Below are 24562 nucleotides of genomic sequence, written 5' to 3'. Positions count from 1 at the left end.
TAAAGTGAATCAAAAACGTAAATATGATATATAAGACAACAGTTACTATGGACATGTGTGAACTGGCTGGGACTCCTGGATTGCTCAAGGTTTTCTTACTCCTGGAACAGAGCCTGTAAGTTCTGGTTTCATTTCAGCTCTCTATAAAAGACACCACTGGGTTGCATCAGGGGAAATGTATGAGATCCATTTTTAGACCGAGTGGGGAGAAAAAGTCGGGGTATCTTTGCCTGTGCTGCTTTGACCACTCCTTTTATAAATTTGTCTTATGTGAATCCCCTAACTTTATGGAAGTGCAACAAACTCACTTAAATCACTGCAGTGTCCTTGGCCATCACATGATGAGCAGTGACATGGATGAAATCAACATATCCATCTAAGATGAATTCAGTTGAAACGCTACAAAAAGTGGGACTGTTTCACTGCCATGGTAAAGAATGATGCCCTGTCAACATTAGCACACTGTGCGCGCTTGGCAGTGCTGGTTTCGAACTGGGTCACGGTGCTTGCTGCTTAATTTGGGCACTTTAAACCCTTCATACACTTCATAGCAGCGGTGTCTCTGGAGCAGCAGTGTGGAGGTGTGAGTCAGAAGCCGTGTAGGAGGAGTTAAAGTAAGATGGCTGCGGGAAAGGGAAGAGTGTTTGAGAAATCATCAAACGGGTTGTTTATTTGTCGCTAACAGGATGCACAGCAGCCCGAATGAAGGAGTGGTTAATTTGTCAGCTTCCCCGGCTCAGTATGGTCTAGCTCGCCAGTTGTCTCCGGGTTACTTTCGCGCTGGTCATCCATTTACCGCTCTGACATTGTGGAATTCATTAGCAGCTAGTCGTTAGCAACCCACCAGCGCTAACTTACTAGCAACCAGCTAGCAGGTATCCGTAGGCATCAGCACCTCGCAACAGCTGTTGAGACTAATACAAACGCCCAAGGTAAGTAACTTCGGAATTACCTAGTAATAACGACCCCCAGCACATCATCTAGATAAATGAATAACATACATGATTGACATTTCTTAGCTAGTTATCTTTGCATTATCAACTAGCTTGCTACATCATCTCGCCATTGAAATGCATTGATTGTTGTTTTCCGGCGGATTCCAACACAAGCCGCTTCGCCCGGCTAATATGTGATCTGGTGCAGGGTGATGACTGCGAGATCAGATGTAAAGCCCAGATGCTAATGAGATAACGTCAATAAACCGACTGGTTTAAAGGCAAGGTCGTACTATTTGATGGTTGTACTCAAAGCTAACTAGGTGCGCTAACAGGCTGTCAGACTGGGGGGACACATGATCCAAAACACTGCAGTGAAAACACTGCCTGACTTAGCGTGATACGGTCTGTGAACGTTGTCGTCTTGAATTAAATAAAGTGGATGTTGTTTTGTTCTGAAGCTCAGACATTAGGCGTGCTTTGGAAGTTATCTTTAACCTCTTCAAATGTGTCAAAAACAGCCAAGTCGTTTATCTGCAATCTGAATACATTATTATTGAGAAATTGAGTAGATCAGTTCTCTTGATCAAAGAGTTGCAGAGTACTGAAAACTGATTATATCATAAATATGAATTCACACAAGATGAATACTGTTTATGTATCAAATAAATTGTTTGTAACAGAGCATGGGAAATTTTAAAGTGTGGAAATCAGCAAATTAATGATGAGATTTGAGTATTCATAACTTATTCTGCTGCAGAATTTAAATCCTAATTTTTCTAGTTTGACTGTTTTAACTGAAAGTCCACTTACTATTGGCTTCAACCACATTTCACAGCCTTAGTGAGCACTGCTTCCAAGCTCAATAATAAACTCTGGTGCTCATAAAAGTTTCTGTTTTATGAGCAGTGCATTAGAGCTTAAATGATTTGTCAGTTTTACTGACTGATAATCAGAGTTATTTTTACAAGCAATACTGCAGAAAATGTGCTGGTTTATTATATGCTGATGTCTAAGTGATGGAATATTGAATATCTTTGGCTTTTGGATTGCTGTAAATGCTGTAAACGTAAGCACTAATGCTTTTGGGAAGTTTGATATTTAACACTAAATATAAAGGAGAGTAAAATATAAAAATAGCTAAGATATTAAAAAAAAGTTTTGATATTAGAGCTGAAATTCAACAGAAACCCACCCACGTAGAGTATATTTTTTTTTGTAATGTATCCCCTGTTTTCTGTTATATTGTAATTTCCCATAACAGTGTACTTTAAGGCAGAAATCTGCTCTCTTAAAACATGCTTGGCCAATGTATTGTTCACCACTTCAGAACAGCTAAGTAGTACACACTTCAGTAGACCGACGACTTTTGAAGGTAGGTCAGGAAGCAGGTTGTCATAGTGAGGGTTGGTGGTTACAGTAGATTGGTAAACAGTGTGTTAAAGACCAGCTTTACCACAGTGGTTTTAAAATACATGAAACAAGGGTCTGTATGTCATAGAGCTGTTGTTCAGAGCAAATTTCAGTCACATTTGTCCTGTCTCTGCCACAAAAGCAGAGACAGTGTCCCTATCCCTGCAAGCACAGAGGTGATCAGTGTGGTCCAACACTGAAAACAGATAATGACAGATGTAGAAACGCGAGGAATGTACACGATTAGCAGAGACCTTGGAGTCCTGTGTGTTTTCACACATACACACCTGGACATTTCCTACAGAAAGCAGATGTGAGATGTGGTTGTCAGTTTTTACATTTTAGGAAATCTCGAAAACTAAAGGAGTTTAAGAAGAGAGCATATCTTGGCCTGTAGACTTTGTGCTTTGAGGTTATAATAGTCAAGACTAGTTGTGGTGTGGTGTGTTTGATCACTAACCTTTGACAAACGCAGAGGCAGCCTCCCTTTTGTGGAATCTGTAGTTGAACTTTGAACTCATTTTATGGTTTTTTTTATATGATGCTTTGTGCGTCACTTGAAAATAAAACACGTTTTGAATTTCATTATGTAGCATAGCTCACATTAGCTGGATATGCTGAGGCAGTCTGATGTTGCATTTAAGGTAATTGCATTTAGGGTGAATCATAGGCAGACTGTATTCTCAGTGAGTGTATTTTCAGGGTCATTTTGCTGTATATATCTCAGTTTTGACTCTTTGTGGGTTGAGTTTCTTTCCGTTTTCATGTCTAGTCATAGAGTCATTTAGCACTTTTAAAGAAAGGCCTGAATTTTCTGTGAGTAACATAGATATCATACCTTCGATTCACCCGCTGATGGCTTTTGAATCACTTTGTCAGTGCCATTTGTGTCAATACTCATAAAGATGCTGTATGAAAAATTCAATAAAGACATGCGCAGCACCTTATTGATTTAGGGAAGTCAAGCCAGGAGTCATCAAATGCGTTACTCCTGTCTGACCCAAGTCCAAGTCCAGTCATGTGGCCTCAGTCCACATGATGCCACAAATAATAACACACACATTTGTAATCTACTTTTGGAATATAATATTCATGATTATGTTTTCATTAGTGTATAATCACCTGAAACTAAGAATTGTTGTGATTTCTTTAGCTGAGAACGAAGCCCTCATATTTACATAGGGAGCAGAATCTCCTATATGAGCGTGCCATGTTGCACCAGTAGCCCAGAACAGGCAAATCAAACACTAGCTCTAGATAGGACCTTTCATGTTTTTATGTTGCCTGAAGGCCACTGTAGGTTCTCCTACACTCTTGGAAAGGGAGTGAAAGGGGTGCAACCTCACCATAAAAGCAAACAGCTTCATAGAAATAGATGTCAAGCTCAATTAAGCAGTGCTTTTGATATTAATTTAGAATTTTGCATAAATCACTAAAAGTGGTTTCCTTTAAATTAATGTGTCACTGAAAATCATTGATCTTTTGAGTATCAAATAGGCTTGAAATGTGGTTTTGAAGAGCTTGTAGCCTTCTTGTTACAGAAAGAAAGGCATCAAAACATCAAAACTACTCCTGCAGCATAATCCACCTCTCCACTGTTGATCCATCTGTTTGGTCATTTCAAATAATCCTCATAACATATCACTAAATACACTACTTGTGGCAGTTTTTTTTGGACTAATGAAGATGTGATTCATGTGTATTTCGTTATTGTATGTTGTGGAAAAACAATGTTTTTAAACCTTAAAAAGCTGGTTGAAGCAGGAGTAGCAGTTGTCAGTTGGTGGCAATATTTTTTTATTTAAATTATTAACTTTTATATTGAAGTTCTGATTCAAATACTGACTTTACTATGCTTGTGGGGCAATGCTTAAACACTGACAAGTGTCACTGACACACCAGTTGACAATGACACTTCACACATTTCATTTTTCTGTAAGCTTTTAAAGATTAAATTGGCCAATGAATATAGCAAGAAAGATGGTTGATTTGCATCCCTAACAAACAGTGTTAAGCAGAAGGTGGACTGGCTGTAGGTGGACTGAACGGTTGCCCTGGAAACAACATACTGTAGAGGCTGACTTATGTTTGTTTAGGAAAACACAGGAAAAAACAGGGGCTCTTCAGCAAAAATTACATTTAAAAATATTTTTTTTAGGCGGAAGACCTGTTAAATTGTAGGGCAGAACGTTGCACTAGCCCACACTAATCCAGATTCTGATCAGTTTTAGGTTTGGTGTTAAAGTGCTTGGTGTGATTCCCACTGTAAATGGACTTGTAAGTATTCTGTATTAGTGCACTTATTCAAAGTGCTTTACAATTTCATCCTCCTCCACCCATGGCACTGACCTAACCACTGGGAGCAATTAGGGTTCAGTGTCTTGCTCAACAACCCTCTCCATCTGCAGAGCCACAGCCTCCCTTTATATCAGTGAAATGTCGAACCACTGCAGACTTGACATACACAATATACACCCTAATTATAGTAGCTATTCCGTTACATTTTCAGAGCCCAAACAGAAGGAAATACAGTAAGATGTTTGTTATTGATTGAGTTTTGTTGTTGTGTTGTTTTGTTTACACAGCACAGAGTGCCCGTCCTGACTGGCTATGGAGTGGTGTTGGCTTCAGACTGGATGACAGGGTCTACAGGGAGGACAGGGTCACACAGTTTCTAAAGAAGCAGTGGGCTTCTCCTAGATGTACACTGACTGGCAGTGACAACCCTTGCAGCCGACCTCCTTCGCCTTCTTCACTCTTTTTGGATACACTCTCCCTCCCCTTTATCCCCCTTCTCTCCTCCCCTCCTCGTTCTTCTTCCCACATCATCTTTCTCTGCCCTCTTAATTTCTTTCTGCTTTCTCTCACGCTCTGACCTTTTACTGGAACTCCTTGCTCCCCCCTGTGAGTTCCTTTAACTTTTCACCTGCCTCCCACTGGGTCCAGTATGAGCTGGCTGAGCAGGTTGAACCCGCGGGGTCCCGGGAGTCGACCCGGGCGGAGCACCGCACCCTCCAGTCCCTGCACTGCTGACCCAGAGACTTGCCTTATGGTGTTTGAGAACCACTGGAGACAGGTGAGCTGGAGACATACCTCTTCCCTTTTTACAACCTGGATATTAGTTTTACTGAATAACGTTTTACTCACCAACTTCATATCAGAGATGTGGCACCTTATTTGCTGTTCACCGCTCTTCTCAGGGTCATAACTCGGTCAAATCTGAACACAGATACAATATACATATTTAGATTTTCAGTTTATAGTCTTCTGAAACAGAGAAAGGCAGAAAATCTTCACATTTGGGAAGTCACAATCAGTCAATATTTTTGTTTGATAAATGCCTTTTAATTGTTTTAGCACTGAATGTGTTTTACTCCTGCACTATCAAAGTTACTTACTACGTATGCTGAACAGCACACAGATAAAAAGATTACATGTACACTTTTGTTAACTGTGAATCGGAGAGAGAGGTCAGTTAGAATTTAAATCTCTTTCAGTGAATGATTATCTGTCCAGAATGTGTGGAAGTACACACATTCAGTTGGCTGTGCTATTTCTGCTGAAAGGAGTCAGTTGGTCTACTTTAAGTGTGACTGGCTCATGCCCAATCACCGACTGAAAGTTTATGGGTAACAGAGCCTTGTCACTTCCTGGCTGTTGAATTTGCTCTCAGACAATAAAAGACATCTGAGTGTTTCTTATTGATCTGTTGTGGGAGGATGTTGATGTCTGGAAGCTTTGCAAGTGTTTCACTGTTTCTATACCAGACGTTTTGCTTAGATACTAATTGCTCAAGGAGAGATCTGTTATAGAAGGAGCAGACAGCAGCCTTAATAGGTTGCAGTTCAGTTGCAGCATGTCCACAAGACAATAAACTACTTCTGCATGTAGGTGCAGGATTCCTAGAACCATATGCAACATGCATATGTTAAGTGGAGGGAAACTGGAGCAACCAGTCAGTTATTTGAAAAATACATCCTCCATGTTTTTATGATTTTTATGAAGAGGGTAGAAGTGTATGTCTTGATTATTCAGTAACCTGTAAATGCATATTAGAAAAAAGTGGAAGTGGTTTTGTGGGCAAGTGTGTGTATATAAATACATGTATATTTAGCACACATTTCACACTGCACATCTCTTATTTCTACAATCTGCTTTCAGATATTCATCATTGTCATGCTGACTGGTACACCTCTTGATAAATATTATGAAACCCTGGTTTGTTGACTTGTTTTTCTTCTTCAACCATATTAAACAACTTTGTTACACTCTTTAAAACTAGGGCTGAACGATTTTAGGAAAAGATCTAATTGCGATTTTTCTGGCAGATATTGCGATTTTGATTTGATTCACGATTTTCTTCAAATCAAGCTTCAGTGCAATATTCACAATGTAGGGTAACATTTACAAACATGACAGAAAATTACATCATACCATTGAAACATTAAATGCCATTACTCTAATGCAAGAATGAAAACTAAAGTTAAGAACTGATTTCAAATGTATTTAAGAAACATGCATGTACGTTCTATGAAGTCCTCGACCAATGGCAGTTACTTTTCTATTTTCGCTAGACTTTTCACCAAACTTTTTCGTCATGCAAATGTCTGTGGTGATTTTTCAAGTGCCGGTATAAATTGGTTGCGTTTAGCTTTAGCGCGACAGGTTTTGCACAGTACCTGTTTCATGGCGCACGTCTGCGGCCTCAAACCCGAATTACTCCCAACTGAGCGACGAGCTGTTTTTTTTAATTGGGGATTAAATAACTTCTGCTCCAGCTGAAGCCATTTCAGAAATGAAGCAGCAGGTGGAGCAGGTTATACTGATTGCGTTAGCGTGACCTGTCCACGAGCAGCACGCCGCTTCTGATTGGTGAGCTGCGCAGGTAGGGAGACGGCATGTGTGTGTAAAATAGTTGAAACAGCAGATCCTGGGTCAGTCAGGAGCACTGCAAAAAAAAAAAAAACAAAACAAAACTTAAGCGATCACATGATTCATTCACGTTGTCTGAAATCGCAATTTCGATCAAAAAACGATAAATCGCTCAGCCCTACTTAAAACACTATTTTGCAGTACCAGCAATGACTTTTTATTGCATGTGTAATATATTTCAATAGATTTTAGAGTTCAGTAAATTATATAAAAAATACTTAATGTAAAAATGTAAAGTTTATTTTCACTGCTTGTGTAATATCTTTTCTTACTATATTAAGGGCAGAAAATGCAGCCTAGACGTTTTTCAACACAACACAAGGGGCAAAGATTTTCAGATCTGACTCCATCTGACAGCAGCGCAGGTGTTACCAGTGACATTAATGGAAGTTATGTTCTTTTCAGCTATAACAGTATTCTCTGTTGGCTGTGTCCCAAATCACTCATTCACCACTCCCTATATTGATTTTGCAGACCCACTGTGACAGTGAACCGCAGACAAAAGTAGGACCTTGACCAAAGCAGCTAAACATCAAATCAAATGATATTGCCTGTTAGAGGCCACACCTTATTTTTTTAAACTTCTCATCAAAGGACAGCAGCGTTAAGAGTTAAATATTACACTGAAACACTGTTCCTTTTCCTCAGGTATCTTGGGTGTTGGAGCAGCACGAGCCTTCATCTTCCAGCGATGACCTGACAGCAGTGAGGAATCACACAGACCAGATGTTGTGTCTGTTGGCAGAGGAGAGGCCTGCTGAGAGCTCAGACGGCGGCGCCAGCATGCCACCCATGGGTCCCATACTGGAGCTGGTGGTCACTGAGAATATTCTGGAGTGCCTGGTTCAGTGGCACCTCCGCCGCGGCCTGGACCCAGACAGCCAGGGAGCACTGCTTAAGCTATTTGAGATGCTCATTGGCCAGTCCCAGCAGCCTCTGCTGCAGCACACAGCCATTCTCCACCCCCTGCTGAGGCTGCTGGGAGCTTGCGCTGACCCAGAACTTGGTTGTCCTTCAGTTCTGGAAAACAGCCTGGTACTGCTGCTTAACCAGGTATACTCACTTCCATTTGCATGTATAGGCACCTACAATCTGAATTTTGTTTGTTGTTGGCCAACAAACCAAATTTATTAAATGTAATATAGAGCTGAGACCTTAAGAGTATTGAGACCTACAAAGACTGGCAAACTTTTGACTCTCTATTGAACATGATTTTGTCGCCACTGTTTCATCACTGAACTACCGTAGTTTTTTTTTTAATTTTGACTCTTTAAATTTCCACCAGATCTGCGTAACCATGGCCCGGCAGCCGGTGGTTCTAGAGATGTTGTTCCGGGCAGCACCAGCCCAGCAGGGCTCCACCAATCTGCTGATCTTCTCACTCCTCGTGCCATTCATCCACCGTGATGGCGCCATTGGCCAGCAGGCCCGAGACGCGCTGCTGCTAGTAATGGCGGCCTCAGCCAGCCACGAGGCTGTGGCTCGCTACATCGCTGAGAACTCCTACTTCTGCCCAGTGAGTGATGGTGCTCATTAAAACTATGTCTGGAAATTTTGGAAATCTGTCGATCGATCGATCAATCCATCTAAATTTATATACATATAAGACCACTAATGAGAAAGGAGATGCATTCATTCAAATGCAGACCATAAGGATACACGTTTTGGAGAGTAACAGAACTTGTTAAAAAAAACCCAGAGAGTACCTTTTCAATTAATAAAGGTGTGTTTTGGTTCTGTGCTATCATTTAATTTTGAATCAATAACTTGATTCTCTCCACAACCAACATGGTATAACATTTACGCCACAACAAGACAACAGCAACAATACTTTAAGTAAACATCACTCACAAATAAACTCTGTAAAATAAAAACTCATTCCATTAAATTTACTTTTTGAGCTCTCCTGTGGAGCAACGACTGAAAAGGAAGACCTGAGCGACTGCTGCTGGGGTTTGAACTAGTGTTACTGCAAGAAGCCTATTGTTTGTGCTAGTGCTGTCAGCTTGGGCGAGCAAACTTTGGCTTTCTGTATACTCAGTGGGATGTAATGTAACCTTTTCAGATGCTGGAAAAGGTTTGTTGTGTTTCGCATCTTCAGTGGTACAGCTCGCCTGCTTATCTTACAGCGAATATCACTTCTGTTTATCCAGGTTTAGGAATCCGAACCATCTGCAAATCACTGACATTGTGTGACCTCTCTTCACCACAGATTCTTTGTGGTAAAATCAAACTTAAATCAAAACCCCTTATAAAGCCAGTGGGAACTTCTTGACTCATTTTCCAGTATTCATTAATAATATTGTTTAATTATTAATCTCATGACTTCAAAGAAAAGCAGATCTTTTTGGGTTTGACAGTTTATTAACATCCTCTCTATGCTGTCAAGTGTTCAGTTTCCATTCCACTGAACTTCTTTCAAAAGGAAATGTTTAGAAATATTCAACCTTCTTCTTTTCGTTAATGCAATGATGGTTTTATTCCACTCTTAGCCTAGCTGACTTAACTAACTCACTTTCCTATGCAATGCTATGCATATAATATTGAAATCAACTATATTATTTATAGTCAATTTTGTCTCTCACAGAAAAACGGCCATCAGAAAGATTTTCACGGGAATACAGCCTTCTCTGTAATGATGTGATAGTTGAGGACAGCTTATAATGTGGGACCCTGGCTTGTTTTCAACACTGCTTTTAAGAAAGAGCTGTGTGTGTGTGTGTGTGTTCACCGACGGATTCGGATGCATCAGTGATGGTGTGTGATAATGGAAGGGGAAGGAGATGACTATGCATTCTGACAGACCATGCATCCTTATCTACACCCTATCAGGTCTGTCTCAACTTGGAGGGCTTCCTGTAAGCATCTCAAAAAATAACCACCTCACCCAACAACACACATTTACAATTTTTAAGATAAAGCAAACTCTGTAAATCTTCTGTACCATACAGACCCCTTACTGCTGCTGCTGCTGCTGCTTTACACAAATCAGTAATGCTTTAACTTTCAGGACGGTCAACAAATGAACAACAACATTAACAACAAATAGTCAACAAATTTACCTGGAACTTATCCACAGTATGGAACATAGCAGTTCACATAGGGAACAAAAGTGATCTTTAAGAGAACTATGATCATTTAAAACATTAAGATTGAACTTGGGTGAAATTTTTATTTTAGGTAAAATAGTAAAAACACAGTGTCTCTGTCCCAATGTATTTTCATTCTGTAAGAAAGAAAAAAAGAAAGGAGAGTTTGTGAGGGAAGACCAGGGAGCAATATCTGCCTGTAGTTTTTTACAGCTGCCACTAGATGTAATTAAAGAGCCATATTTTGCTCATTGCACTTTAAGATGTATATTTACTAAATAAAGTTGGACCCTTACCCTTTCGATTTCACCCTGATTGTGACTGCGAGGTGAAGGTATGCGTGTTGTAAATCCAGTGTTGACTGCCAAAGTCTGGTCACAAATTACAGCAAATGAGTGACATTTTAGCTTTATATGAATTGCATCATGAGAGTGAATGGCGTGATGTTTATGTCTGTGGACTGTGGATTAATGCTGTGGTCAGGATTCCTTTCCTCTGCGTGTTCACTGTGGCGCTAAAGAGCTACCTCAGCTATTTTCTGCTCGTCCTACTTCCAGCAACTTCAGTCTGACCTACTTACTGGCTAGAAGGACCGGTGGAGGTGGCATCAAGGACCAAATGCTTGTCTCTGCCTGAGCCTCAGTGTTTTCTGTGCATTCTCACATATATGTTTAGTCAGTGCTCAGGGTCCAGGTTTCTCCTGCATATATTTTTATTAGCCAAGCAAGCAAATATGGACAAGTACAGTTTCATGAAAGCTTTTACCTGGACAGTAAAGTGGGAACTTCTCCATTATGTCTGTTCATATTGAGAGGTCATTTTGCTCGTTCAAGTTCTTAAGACTGCAGCATTTAGTGAGCTGTTTTACCTACTTGCAGAGTCAGTTGTGGTGTTAAGAAAACTGAGAACAGTACTGAGTGTTGTGTACATTATAAACATGCCATCTCTGGGACAAAGACAAAGAGGGAAGGTAGGGTATTGTTTGTATGTTCAGACTTAATGTCATTATGTGAAATTGTCAGTATTTTTAAACAATTCCTGAAAACTTTATAGAGGTGCAAGTTATTACTTCACATTCCAGTCATTTTCTTGATTAATTAAGAAATCGTTTGTTATATAAAATGTCAAAAATGGGGAGCTGTTGAAAATCAGTAATCTTACCTGAAGCCTTGTTGTCTCTCCTCAGGTGTTAGCAACGGGCCTCAGTGCCCTCTACTCCTCTCTGCCCAGGAAGATTGAGGTTCGAGGAGATGATTGGCACGCTCTGCGGCGAGAGGACTGGATCGGTGTGTCGTCGCTTGTGCTGTTTATGAACTCGCTGGAGTTCTGCAACGCTGTGGTTCAAGTCGCTCATCCCCTGGTCCGCTGCCAGCTCCTGGACTACCTCCACAATGGCTTCCTCGTACCTGTCATGGGCCCTGCCCTGCATAAGGTATGAGTGACAGAAATAAGACCACAGTTGGATAATCAGACCTCCTGGTCACCAGTTTACATTGGAACCACTTTTGTATTAGAACAATGTTCCCAATGTTCTGTTTTGGAAAATTTTGAGAACCACAAACTATCTGCATGATGAGATACCACTGAGGGTATGTGGGTAAAATTTTTTAATTTTTTTGGTTTGAAATTTTGGTAATCTGACCCTTTCAGTAAAACAGAATGAGATGAACAAACAAATTCTGTACCAGATGGAAACTGACCACTCATGGCTCCATGAGAAACAACTGATATGTTTGCTTGACTTTATTCAACAGATGAGTCAGTCAAAGCAAATGTCTAATTTCACACTGTTTGAAGAAACTGTCTCATTGCCTGTTTTTAATCTTAGACTTCATATTATTCATAGGGCAGTTGTCACAGTGCCCTCTGTCACAGTTTTGATTCAGATTTCTCTGTGTGTGTGTGTGTGTGTGTGTGTGTGTAGTCGTCGGTGGATGAAATGATCGCCAGCACCGCCTACCTGGACCTTTTCCTGCGTAGTGTGACAGAGACTTCCCTCCTCAAAACCTTCCTGCGCTTCATCCTGCTGCATCGCCACGACAATGACACCATCCTGGACACACTGCTCACACGCATCAGCAGCAATTCTAGGGTCTGTATACTTAAATGTACACATATATTATATATTTGTGTGATAGAGCTTCAAGGTCCTCATATGAACCCAGTAGTGTGGGTGGCGAGTGGGCTTAGAGCGAAAATTGATTGAAAATGACTGCAGCAGAAAAGAGAATGATTTGTTGTTTTCAGAACAAACATGCAAAGTAAATGTCATCAAGTCTGCTGCATCATATATCATATTGAATGTCTTGTTGCACTTTGTTTGTAGTTGGTAAAGTAATCCAGAGTGACGTGTGTGTGTGTGTACATATGTCTCTAGTTTCTCCATTTGAAAGTGGAGTTTAAAAATCAGAGAACAGAAACCACAGTCTTTCACAACAGCTATCATCTTTGTTGAGTTTTCAGAGGGCTATAGAGGACAACAACATAAACAAAGCTTGGATTTTGGCTTTTTTTTTTGCAGAATTGGCCATATTTGCATGATAACGTTACACTGCAGCAACACCACAGAACACACAGAGCTCACATGCCCTGAAAAGATGTTTTTCATTACTGGAACACACCTGAAAAAATTGAGGGGAAAAGAACAATTAGTCTGTCAAACATCCTGCAATGGCCAGCATTCTGGTTATGTTGTAAAAATGCTCTGAAAACACCACACACTTGTGAACTAGCTGTTACGTGAACATTTGACAAAGATAAAATGATTCACAACAAGTACAGCTACACTGTAACAAAAACATTATGAAATATAAGTTTATCTATTCATCATCATTTACACTTTGTTTACATCGTATTATTAAATGGGGAGCTTAAAAACTTTGTTGTGATGACCTGTCGTGAAGCTGGATATGTGTCTCCATCTCTATAACGGTCATTATAGCCAAATTACAACAGTAAAGCCATATCTCATATATATATGTTGACATTACTGGTCTCAGAATAATAACTATTTTCTAACTACAGCTCTGCATGGTATCACTGAGCCTCTTCAGGACTCTGCTCTCCCTGCACTGTGAAGACATCATGCTGCAGCTCGTTCTCAGGTATGTCTTGGAAGGTACAGTGCAGAGTATTTTTGCCCATACATCTGTTTTTGGTTATACTGTCTGGGTTCTTTTAATTCATCTTCGAAATATATTTACAAATTGGTTGACAGACAGACAGATCGTGCCTTTGAGATGTTTATCCTTTCAGAATGCTGAAAAATTAAATAAAGGGGATAGGTTTGCTTTCATACAGTTAGTGATAGGGAATTCTATCACTAACAGTTGGCATTTTTTGAACATCCAAGGGATTAAGGATATAAATGCAAATTAAGAGGTTTGTGTCTGTGCGTGTCTGCTCCCAGGTATCTACTGCCCTGCACCCATGTAATGTTGAGTCAGCGTCGTGCCATCAAGGAGACTGACCTTTATGGAAAGTCAGCAGAGAAGTTCCTGTCGCTGATCCCAGAGTGCTGCCGTCTGAATGCAGCATCCTCTGCTGAGCGAGATGAGGACAGTGCATTCTGGGGCAAAGGTGAGCAACAACCACCTGTGGAAAAGAAACAACAGAAAAGATTGTGAAACATGAAGTGAACAGTCACGATTATATGAACACTCTAAAGAAATATTTTTATTTTGATGCCTCCGTGGCATTATTTTGAGTTGTCTGTCCGTCACATTCTTGTGAATTTGCATGAACGCCTTGAGGGAATTTCTTGGCACAAATGTTGACTTGAATTGGTGATACTACATTAGACGCTGTTTCTGCCAGCTTTGGAAAGTGGTCGGCGATGAGCAATCTAATCTGAAGGACCTGCTGTGATGAGGCTGCTGCCTGTTAAACAACAGTGTGTTCCCATCACAGCCTTTTCACATGTGCTAAAATGTTTGGTGTATTTGGTAAAGTTATGTTCTGTTAATTTATGCAGTATGAAGGACATTAATTTAACTTCTGGGCTCTGTAGAAAGATCAAATTTGTATGCATAGTTGCAACTGAAAACGAAGGTAAACTTTGGCAAAAGCTCACTGTTTCAGGTCTGTATATGTTTTTTTATAGCCTCATAAAGTCAGTAAATTTTACATGATTAACTTCCCGATGGTGTTAGAATATTAACACTTCTTTGGATCTGTGTTTTGTTATCATACAGTGCTGAACAGTCCAAGCACAGAGTCTCCGGCCCCGCACAGACCCAGCACCCCATCCCGCTTAGCCTTCTTCATCCGCCAACCAAGCAGTGGAGGAGGATCAGGAGGAGGGGGTCCCTCTACCCCCACCAGCGTGGAGCCGTTGCAGTCGGGTCCTGCCAGCTCCCATCCCTTGTCCCCTGACAGCCCGATGCATCAGCAGCAGGCACACATAGAGTGTCTGGACTGGGACTCGGGTTACTTGGAGTACCTCAAAGATGCCCGGCGGGGCATCGAGCTCTGCTCCTGGGCCTGCCGTGACTGGTCAGCACCCTATGATGGAGAAAACCCCTCCCCAAACACAGCCCCTCCTCCCCCGCCTCCCCCTACCTCCAACCCCTCCATGACTCTGTTCCCAGAGCACTTCTCTTTACAGCAGGGAGGAAACAGTAACACCCCTCCAGGCCAGCAGAGGGCAGCCATTGTGGCTGCTGCACGGTCCGAGTGGAGCAGCTCAGAGCGGGACAGTGGAGAGTGGGACATTACGATCGGTAAAAACAGTTGCATCAGCCTCACGCCACGCTCCAAGAAACGCAGCCTGCAGAGAGAAGAGCTCCTGCCTAAGCCTGTACCTCCTCTCATCCCGTCCACCTCATCTTCAGCCACCCCTCTGTCAGCTTCACACCCCGCCTCATCCCCGGCTCCTCACATTCCCACCTCTGCCATCACTGTTAGCTACCAGGCCATGTATAATGGAACCATGGGACAGGGAGATGGGTGCTCAGACAGTCGGGACAGAGGCCTGGAGGTAAAGAAAGTGAAGAGAGACTTGGGGGAGCAGCAGTATTTGGATGAAAATGCAAATCAAAATGGATCCCTCATCGCACGTCCCTCCCAAAGCTGCACCAGTCTGCCACAGTCCATTTTCAGCAACAGTGACATCAGTGATGCAAAATCTCTTTGCCCTAATCAGATTCCCTCACAGAGCTCCATTTCCCAACCAACGTCTGACACCAAACTGCTGACCAGCGACACCTCAAACCTGCACAATGCATCCTCAGATCTTCCAGAAGCCAACCAGATGCAACAATCTGTAGAGAGTCTAATTGAAGAGTTGCTGGAGCAGGCACCAGGAGACCCACAGCTCTCCGGAGACTCCAATGGTCAGGGCATCAGCATCGAGGCCTTCACACAGGAACTGAGGGAGCTGGAAGACCGGGTGAAGGAACGTGGCCGAGCAGCCTGCCAGCAGGAGGAGACGGCCAGAGAGTCCCTGACCGCTGAGCGGCAGGAGGAGGATCAACAGCTGGCCTCGGCCCTGGATGTGAAGCTGACAGGTGACATAAAAGGAGAGGGGTCTGTGGTGGGCGTCTGTAGTCCTGCCAGACCACTAAATCAACCTGCCTCTCAGCCATACACAGGTGAGACTCAAACTGTTTCAGATTTTGCCACTGAAATTTTATGTTCTCATCCAAACTTCTGTTCCAAGAAGTCCATGTCAGCCTCTGCTGATGTAGCATAACAATAAAATTATACGCTGATTACCTGGAACAAGAGCTGATATCTTCCTATTACTTACATACCGTATTGTTTCTTGTCATCAATACTGTGTCTTAACAAGATACAAGCCTAACTCAGAACCTGAAAAGCAAAGTTAGTTTCTCCAGTTCTGAAATTACTTGAAGCGTCGGTTCAAAATGGCTAAAGTTTCATCATGTCAAATCGCTGAAGCAGTGAGGGGTACTGACTTAATGCTTAAATAACATTTCAAGCAGCAATGTTCACCAACAATTCTTCTTCTTTGTGATAACTGTCTCTGTAAGTAAGATTTTCCATTAAATCCACTATTCACAGGGGACAGGTTACATTCTTTTACTCACAGTGGCAGCACTGCTAAAGAGTGATGGTGGGTTAAATTGTGCACATTAACCTCTACAAGCTGTTAAAGCACCCCGCTGCCTTTTAATCACAGTTTGACAGCCTCCACGCCGCCTCGGTTATTTAAAAAAAGCTGTCAAAGACACCTGTGATTTCACCCTCACTTTGCTGACAGTACAGTTCAGCTCACATTGCGTACTGCATACTTCCATCCAGTGATCCATTAATCTTCCTCTCTGCAGGTCCGTTCATGGTGGTTCTGTTTGCCAAGCTGGAGAACATGCTCCAGAACTCGTTGTACGTCAACATCCTGCTCACAGGCATCGTGGCCCAGCTGGCCTGCTATCCACAGCCCCTCCTACGTTCCTTCCTGCTTAACACCAACATGGTCTTCCAGCCTAGTGTGAAGTCACTGATCCAGGTACACTGCACCCTCCAACACCTGGGATATAACAGCCTCAGAATGCCCTACATGCCCTCCTTTGAACTTAAGCGCATTATATTTCACAACCAGGTTTTCAGTACACACTAGAAAATAGTTTCTGTATTTTCTTATCAAGTGATGACAGTTTTTTGGTTCCTGTTTTTAGGCATAGTTGCATTTCCAGCCCACCTCACTTCTGTGCTAGCTCCTGTTCCAAAAGCATCAGGCCCACAGTGATATTTGCAGAGAGAGACTTTCTTTACATATTCTATTTCTGTCCATATTCTAAGATACTGTAAATGGATACCTGATACTGGACCGTAAAAAAAATTTAGTACCTCTGCTTCAGTAGAGTGACTCATTCACACAGACAAACACATTCACAAACACAAGGAGGTAAATCTGTTCGATTCATATGACCCCATTGCCTTTTCTCCATGCTCACACTTACGGTAGTGGTAACACTAAAGCGCAATACTCAGTATCTCAGTATTAATTCAACACTTTAATATTTTGCAATATATTGAATATTGCAGCTTGTGTGGATGTGCTTGTTAGTCTTACCTTCTATGCCAGAATCTGTAAAGTCCTAAGTGAAATTTACTGATGCAGTAAATCAACAAAAACAAAAGATCAGTCGAAGCTCTGAGGCTTTGTTACTGATTCCCTGATTCACCTCAGGTTCTAGGTTCTGTCAAGAACCGTATCGAGGCGTTTGCAGCCTCCCATGAGGATTTCCCTGCCATGCTGAAGAAAGCCCAGCAGTACCTCGTGGCCCGAGGCAAAGTGGACTGGACTGACTCGCCTGCAGCTGTTCCCACCCTGCGGCGCTCTGACTCACTAGGTGACTACAGAAACTGAAGAAAAAACACTTACACAAAAAGGAGTGATTAAGGAGTGAAATTAAAGATTTTAACCTTTTAAAATATACAGTAGTTTGGCCTTGATAGTGATACTTAAGTTGTGTTTTGGTTTGTACCATACAAACTACTTTGACAAATTATACATTATTAGAAACCTCTAAGTCTCTTGATTTTATCTGTATAAAGCATTTTAGGATCCTCATATCACTGAAACAGTTGACAGAGAACTAGGTCAGACTTGTGGCAATGGCTCCAAAGTGTTTTCCACATGAAATGTACTACTGCAGGCTTTAAATTCTTTTTCATGCCAAAAAAAAAAGGCAATGCAAAAATTTACATTTCTACCATATCTGTGCCTCTGTAACTCAGCGCCTCAGTATTCTACTCATTCTGACCTTTTGGCTGAAAAAATTAAAGCATTAGCCTTTCAAAGGAGACCAGGGTTATGACTGTAATCAAAAGGGCTGGAGAACAGTAACCTTTTTAAATCTGGGTACATTATCTTCAGGTTTGTGCACAATAATGAGTGTCTGGTAACAGGTTAAAAAAAAAAAGCATTAAATGGATAATGTCAAAGTGTTTCACACTGATTTACATGTATACAATTTAAGTGGAATTCCTGATATAAAAACAAAAACGTAAAAGTGATAAAACACAACATTAGAAAGCAGAGAAGAAGCAGTTTGCAACACAGATCAACATTAAAGTTCCTACAGATGTCTAATACTAATTTCCTTATTTTGCTTTAGTTTTCCTTTTCAAGAAAAAGGGAAGAAGTAGAATTAATTTTACTCCATTAGCAGATTGTTTTACTTTTGAAGGTTCAAGCTTAGAGCAAAAGAAGTGTGAACGTTTGTAGGAAAGATCAATTATACAAAATAATCTCAGCTCAAGGGCCGAGTAGTTCTTTTTTTTTTTTTTTTTTAAATAAATGGAGCTTTTAACAGCCTGGAAAATCCAAATAAGTGCACTTTAAATTCAGGTTAAAAACATCGTTTTTAGGACTGATATGACTCAAACGTACTGTTTTGTTCTTCCAGTGAAGAGTCGTAAGCCATCTCTCGGAGACCTGATCCTTCGTCACACCAACAGCCCGACTCGCGCTCGGCACGCCGCTCAGCTGGCCCTCGCGCACGTACGGGACGGCGGCCAATCACTGCACAGCGCTCTGTTCCGGGGCAGCGGAGGTGGAGGGGCATCTGGCCTGGAGAAGCAAGCCGAGGCTCTACGAGTGAAGAACGCCGTCTACTGTGCCGTAATCTTCTGCGAGTTCCTCAAGGAGCTGGCCGCCCTAGCTCAAGAGCACGCAGTCACCCTGCCCTTCCCTCACAGCCAGGAGGCAGAGGAATAGACGGTAAACACAGACTCCTCAAATCCAGCTCTTAGCCACCATTTCTTTTTGATTAGGCTGTAAAAAGAGTTATGTAGGATTCTCCCATCACCAGAGGACAGACTGGAGCACTGAGATTTTCATGTCACTGAAGTTGGTCGTCTGCAATGACACAGAAAAAAGCAAGAGGTAAACAGTGGCATTTTCGTACCAAAATCATTAAAGGATACTTATAGGAGTGGAAGAATTTTCCTCATCTGTAAACTTATATGATATTGTGCATATCATGTATTATATTTACATTCTATACATAGGAAATCTCAGTAAACGCTTGAGATTTGGGAGCTTGTACAAACACATACCACATCATGGTATATCGTGACACAGTTAAGCCACAGAAATAGGTGCACATATTGGTGCTAGTCGATATTCTTTATCTTTTACGTTGAAAGGGTGCTTTCAGGCAGCACAGAGGAGAAGACGGTTATATCCTCAACAAAAATTACAACAAACACCAAAAAGGAAAACACAAGTGTAGTTTAGTCAATGAAATACAAAGTGATCCAATCAGCAGTACGACAAGCTTATCTTTGTTAGATGTGATAGAGAAAGCCCACAGAAAAGCAGTTACCAGTAACATTCAAGCACCTCAAGTGTCCATTGTGTTTTTAAAAGGCTCCGCTGCTGCAAAGACTTGTCATCAATGAATGAGACCATAATAACTGGAAGAGGTGAGGTGAGAGTGCTACTTTCTCTCTTGCGAATCAGCACGACCACCACAAATGTACTGGAAAACTTTGGGTAATTAATGCCATTTCTAAGAAGAAATATTTTGTTTTAAATGTGTCTGTCTTTTGCATTTGCACCGTTTTCTAGACATATCAGCAAGACATGGGAGCCGGTGTGTCTGTCGTTGTGTATGCGAGTTTGTTTTAAAGAATGACTCCTTTCCAAAAGGTGATGTCAAGTCTTCAGGCCATTGGTAAGCCATTCACCTGTTGCCATAAAAGCGGCTGTGGGATTGAAAAGGCAGCACTGCTTTACAATTCATACCTTTAGTGTGTCATTTAGTCTTTTTAAAAGACCTGAGAGCCTGAAAGAAAAAGAAAAGGCGAGAAGGGAAGGACTTTTTTTTTTCTTTTCCTAGGGAGCGGTGGCAGGATTTCCATTTACTTTGAACTGACAGTTGAAAAAGGTCCTCATGAGGCAGTCACCGACTTTTTCTTTTAACAGATCTTTGTTTGAGCTGTGAGCTCAAAAATGAAGCTAAAAAAAAGGAAGCGATTTCATTTCCGTTGTTTGATTTTGGTTTTAGTCAGCTTCAAAACGTTGTCTTTTGGGCGGGACATGCCAAACTGAACATACAGTTGTTCATCTTAGAACATAACATGCTGCTATTTTTTTTTTAAAAACATTAACACCGATTTTAGCTTCTGTCTCTTCATTTCATTGTTAGGTACCAAGTATAAATGCGTATGCGAGGATGTGGAGGAGTCAGTGCCAGTGTTGTGGTTGGTATTTAATTTATTTCTTGTGTCTGAGGTTGAATGAAGTTGCAGTCACAGTGTTAAAAGCTTTTGCCAAGACAAAATATTACCAGTCAACGATGAGTAAACTTTTGAGGCTTTGGAATTGTCGCGTGTTGGGTTTTATAAGATGGTGATTCTTCATTTTAAAGGTCCGTCATTTTTAAATCATTTTCTACTTCTTTTCTGTAAACTCCCCCAGGAAGTTATGAGAAGGTTATTAGGAAAAGAACCTGTAAAACGAAACATTACCTGTATGACTGTATTGTAAAATCCATCTACCTATGACCCAGCTTTTTGTGAAGATATTTGTTTTTTTGCACATACTAGCCATTTTCTATCAACTTTCAGCAGTAGAGAAACTGCCTGCCATCCTGCAAAGTCTTAATCTCTGAAACTGAATATCACTTTTTTTTTTTTTGACGTTCATCTTTCTCAACAAGTTGAAGCCTCCTCAACTTGTCAAAGCCATAGCTTGTTTGTAAATGTCGTACTTCATCACTGCTGTAACTCACTTTTCTACAGAATTTCTAGACACATTTTGTAACACCCCACGGTTTGTTTTTTAAATACCATTAGTTAAAAGAGTTTCTGCATGCCAGTTAAGGTCAGGTTTATAATTAAATAGCGATTAAATAGTGTAGAGTAAGTTTTTGTTTTTTTGGTTATTGCAATAATGCTGCAGCTTCAATTAGCTTCCATGCAGTAGGTTTTAGTGGTTAGTGAATCATCCTGGTGCCTGCAGAGATCAACGGCGACAAAAACACACTGTTTCACACTGAATGTTTTCTCTCGGCTATTTAAACCAGTAGAGAAATCACTTCTGTATTTTACCCACTGCCTTCCGTCCGTCCATCTGTTCACCTAGTCTGTTGTACGTCCATGTGCGCAGAAGAACATTAATATTTCCCTTGTACAGGAGGAGGGTCTCTCGGTACATCAGATTCCTCTACTTTTACACTCAAGATTGCATTTTTTTAACTAACCCTTTTTTTTTTTGGCAAACAATTCTGTTAAAGATCGGGGGTATTTTGAGCATGGTGGTAAATGCTGAGCTCCTCAGTTGTATCACCTGCTCGGTCAGTTGGTCAGTCACGTTGTAAGTGAGCAGATACAGTCAGTTCTATGTATTTCTGTGACACATCCGTGGACACCAAAGCAATCTCTCTGACAATAACCGAAACTCCCAGCGTCTCTGTTTAAGCAATCATAGACAGTTTAATGGTATAGTCTGAACATGTATTTATGTAGCACTTTTTTGTATGTTGAAAGTGCTTTCAAATAATTATCCTCAAAATAATACAATGATACAGTATCAGTTAAATGGCCAAATATACAGGAAATATTAAAGGACGGAAAATAGTACTCGCCAAGTTTAGTGATGCTCCAACACTGTCAGATAATAGAACCTATGAAAATAAGACCTAAGCTGTAATAATGCAGAATTATCTTTTTTTTTTTTTTTTTTTTTTTTTAAGTGTTTTTGTTTTTTTCTACTGAAGACTGGATGCAGTAAGGTGTTTTTGAAGCTCACTCCTAAATGGGGGGAAAAAAGGGAGCTGCTTAGGTAACCCTGAGATGCAGAACGTAAATTGTCGGCATTGATCCTTTGTGACTGAAAACGTTTTATCTTATGTACATGTCTACACCTCCCACACTCATTTTTCACTGCTTACTGTTTCTATTTTTTTGTTTTTATATTTACTTATTTTTCCTTTTTGGGGATACAAAAGACATAATTGGCAAAGTTTGTAATGGGGTGTTTTTTTTTGTTTGTTTGTTTTTTTAACAAGGGATTATTTCCTACCATGGACTTTGGCTTTTTCCCAGAGTTGTCAAATGATAGAATGAAAGCAGAGCTTAATAATATAGTGCATCGCTGATGTGGAAAAACAAAACCCACTCGCAGTGAAGTAAAACTGGGAGTTTGACAAACATAATCAAGGTTGCGTGGTTACTGTGATGGATTACCTCACTTTATGGAAGCTGTTTTTCATTCTCCCTCAGAACGAATGGCAGCCAGTGGCTTCCTCTGCTGGTAGAGAAGCGAGTCCTCCAGCTGATCAGACACCAGTAGGGATCTGTTTAAAATACACAAAAAACAATACTGATTGAAATTTGCATTTGGGGAAAAAGGGATTGTGATTTTCGACCATGCAACAACTACCAAGGCTGGACGCTGAAGCCAGTGTAGAAATTTCAAACTGCAACTCTTCCAACCAAACAAAATCTCATTGTAATGAAGTGACAGAGCAAACTAAATTCACAAAAAGATAGTTAAATGAATGTACCATAATGAATTAGGACCTCAACATGTATTGGGTCTTATGTTGCCATGGTGGTTGCCATTTCCGTGTCTCACAACAGTTTTCCTTTGACTCCCAACTTATCTGCTTGATAAAAATGCTGATTTTATTTTTTATTTATTTTTTCTTTTTTTTGACTCTGTAAACTGACAAAGATGGTGCTGAGTGGTAAACCAAAAGCTAAACTTCAGAAAAAAAAATAGTGTGTAATGTCACAGATCTTGTTTTGTTTTTCTTTTTTCTGCTGTCTGTTTCAGACAGATGTACTTGAACACTACAATTACTCTGTCAGTTAAAAATAGGATCTGTCAGATGAATATTCATAGTTGTTTTAGTTATGGCTAAATTCAGAGCTTGTTAAGTCTTGATTTTCTCTGTTTTGTATATTCAAGGGTACATGCAAACACTCTGCAAACAGCAAGCCAAAGTGTTCAAATGTCACTGACTTTCATTTGAATTGGAAATATTGCACAGCCTTTTGTATCAGGGTGGTTTCAACTGGCTGTTCTATCTCCCCAACACAACACAACACACAACAAAATGGGTAGAAACAACAACAGCAACGCAACTAACAGCAGCTGAGCTTGGCGTGGCAAAGCTGTGTGCCAGATCAGGCTTTCACTTCAACAATTTAACACGTTTTGGGGTAAATGCACATAAGGTTAGACGGTTTATTTCTTCACATGATTTTGACTGTATGCATATTGTAACTTCACTGTTTCACACGCCTCATCTGAAGGCCTCAGTTTGAGGCTGGAATTTGTTTTCACGGCTGATTTCTTAACACATCATGTACACTTTGTGCCATGCTTTTTTTTATTTTTTCCTATGTTGATTTGTAATGCTTATCATGGGATGTACAGAATGTACAGTATCTTTTCATTTTTCTTCTTTTTTTGGAGAGCTTTGACTTAACTTCTGACTTTTCACTAACATTTCTCCCCTGTGATCTATGCAAAATACGCCCTATTGTCCCCTGTCTGAAGCTGAAAAGGTGATGTGGACTGATTTCATGTGTAAATACTGTAAAAAGCAGTGGGTCGGAAATGCAGAGGTATGTGAAATAATCAACAGGACAGAATGAAAATCATGCTAAAATAATGTAATGATGAATGTTGTCAGAAATATTTTTCTATATTTTGAAATCATTAGAAAAAAGGACAAAAATACAAAGTGGGAAAAAGCTGTCAGAAGAACACTACAAAGGGAATGTTTTTATTAATTTATAAATTCTTTGCCTAGCAATATCACATTTGTCCCGGTGTCCTTTCTTTCTTGCTTGCTTTGTTCCATGTAAACATCTTCTCTCCAGTAATTTAAAACAGTGGTTTTTGGCTCATGCAATGAGTAATGTCTTGCTTGTAATGTCTCATCACTGGACAGAAGTTCAACCAAAGAGGGATTTGTCTTCTTGAACTGTTTGATTTGAAGGATTTTTAAAGCCCTGAAAACATGAAACTATCCAGTATTTAACAAGAAAAATAGGAGAAAATATATATATTAGGAAGAAAGCAATCACACTTCTATTTTACAATAAAAATATCTAGTGAAACCTGATTTTATTTTCTTGGGACCCCCTGAGCCTGAGCCCACTCATAACAAGTATGTTAACATACTCACTGCAAAAATACTAAGCAGTGTTCATTTATTATTTATACATTTTGGGGGAATGAGGCTGGAGCCCATTTCGACATGT

At 40.6% G+C, this 24562-nt stretch overlaps 1 protein-coding gene across 1 annotated transcript; it reads left to right on the top strand.

The window, feature by feature from the left end:
* The first annotated feature begins 636 nt into the window (after window positions 1-636).
* Window positions 637-24116, top strand: fhip1b (FHF complex subunit HOOK interacting protein 1B). The gene is made up of 12 exons (XM_041057562.1): window positions 637-932; window positions 4934-5424; window positions 7929-8333; window positions 8566-8796; window positions 11556-11801; window positions 12294-12461; window positions 13394-13473; window positions 13779-13948; window positions 14563-15960; window positions 16660-16838; window positions 17523-17685; window positions 18745-24116. Exons 2-12 carry the CDS (start codon window positions 5296-5298, stop codon window positions 19053-19055), a joined length of 3480 nt encoding a protein of 1159 aa, XP_040913496.1. The 5' UTR covers window positions 637-932; window positions 4934-5295; the 3' UTR covers window positions 19056-24116.
* Window positions 24117-24562: the final 446 nt, after the last annotated feature.

Source organism: Toxotes jaculatrix, chromosome 15, assembly GCF_017976425.1.
Source record: "Toxotes jaculatrix isolate fToxJac2 chromosome 15, fToxJac2.pri, whole genome shotgun sequence".
NCBI classification, from domain to species: Eukaryota; Metazoa; Chordata; class Actinopteri; family Toxotidae; genus Toxotes; species Toxotes jaculatrix.
This window is presented reverse-complemented; position numbering and strand designations above follow the sequence as displayed.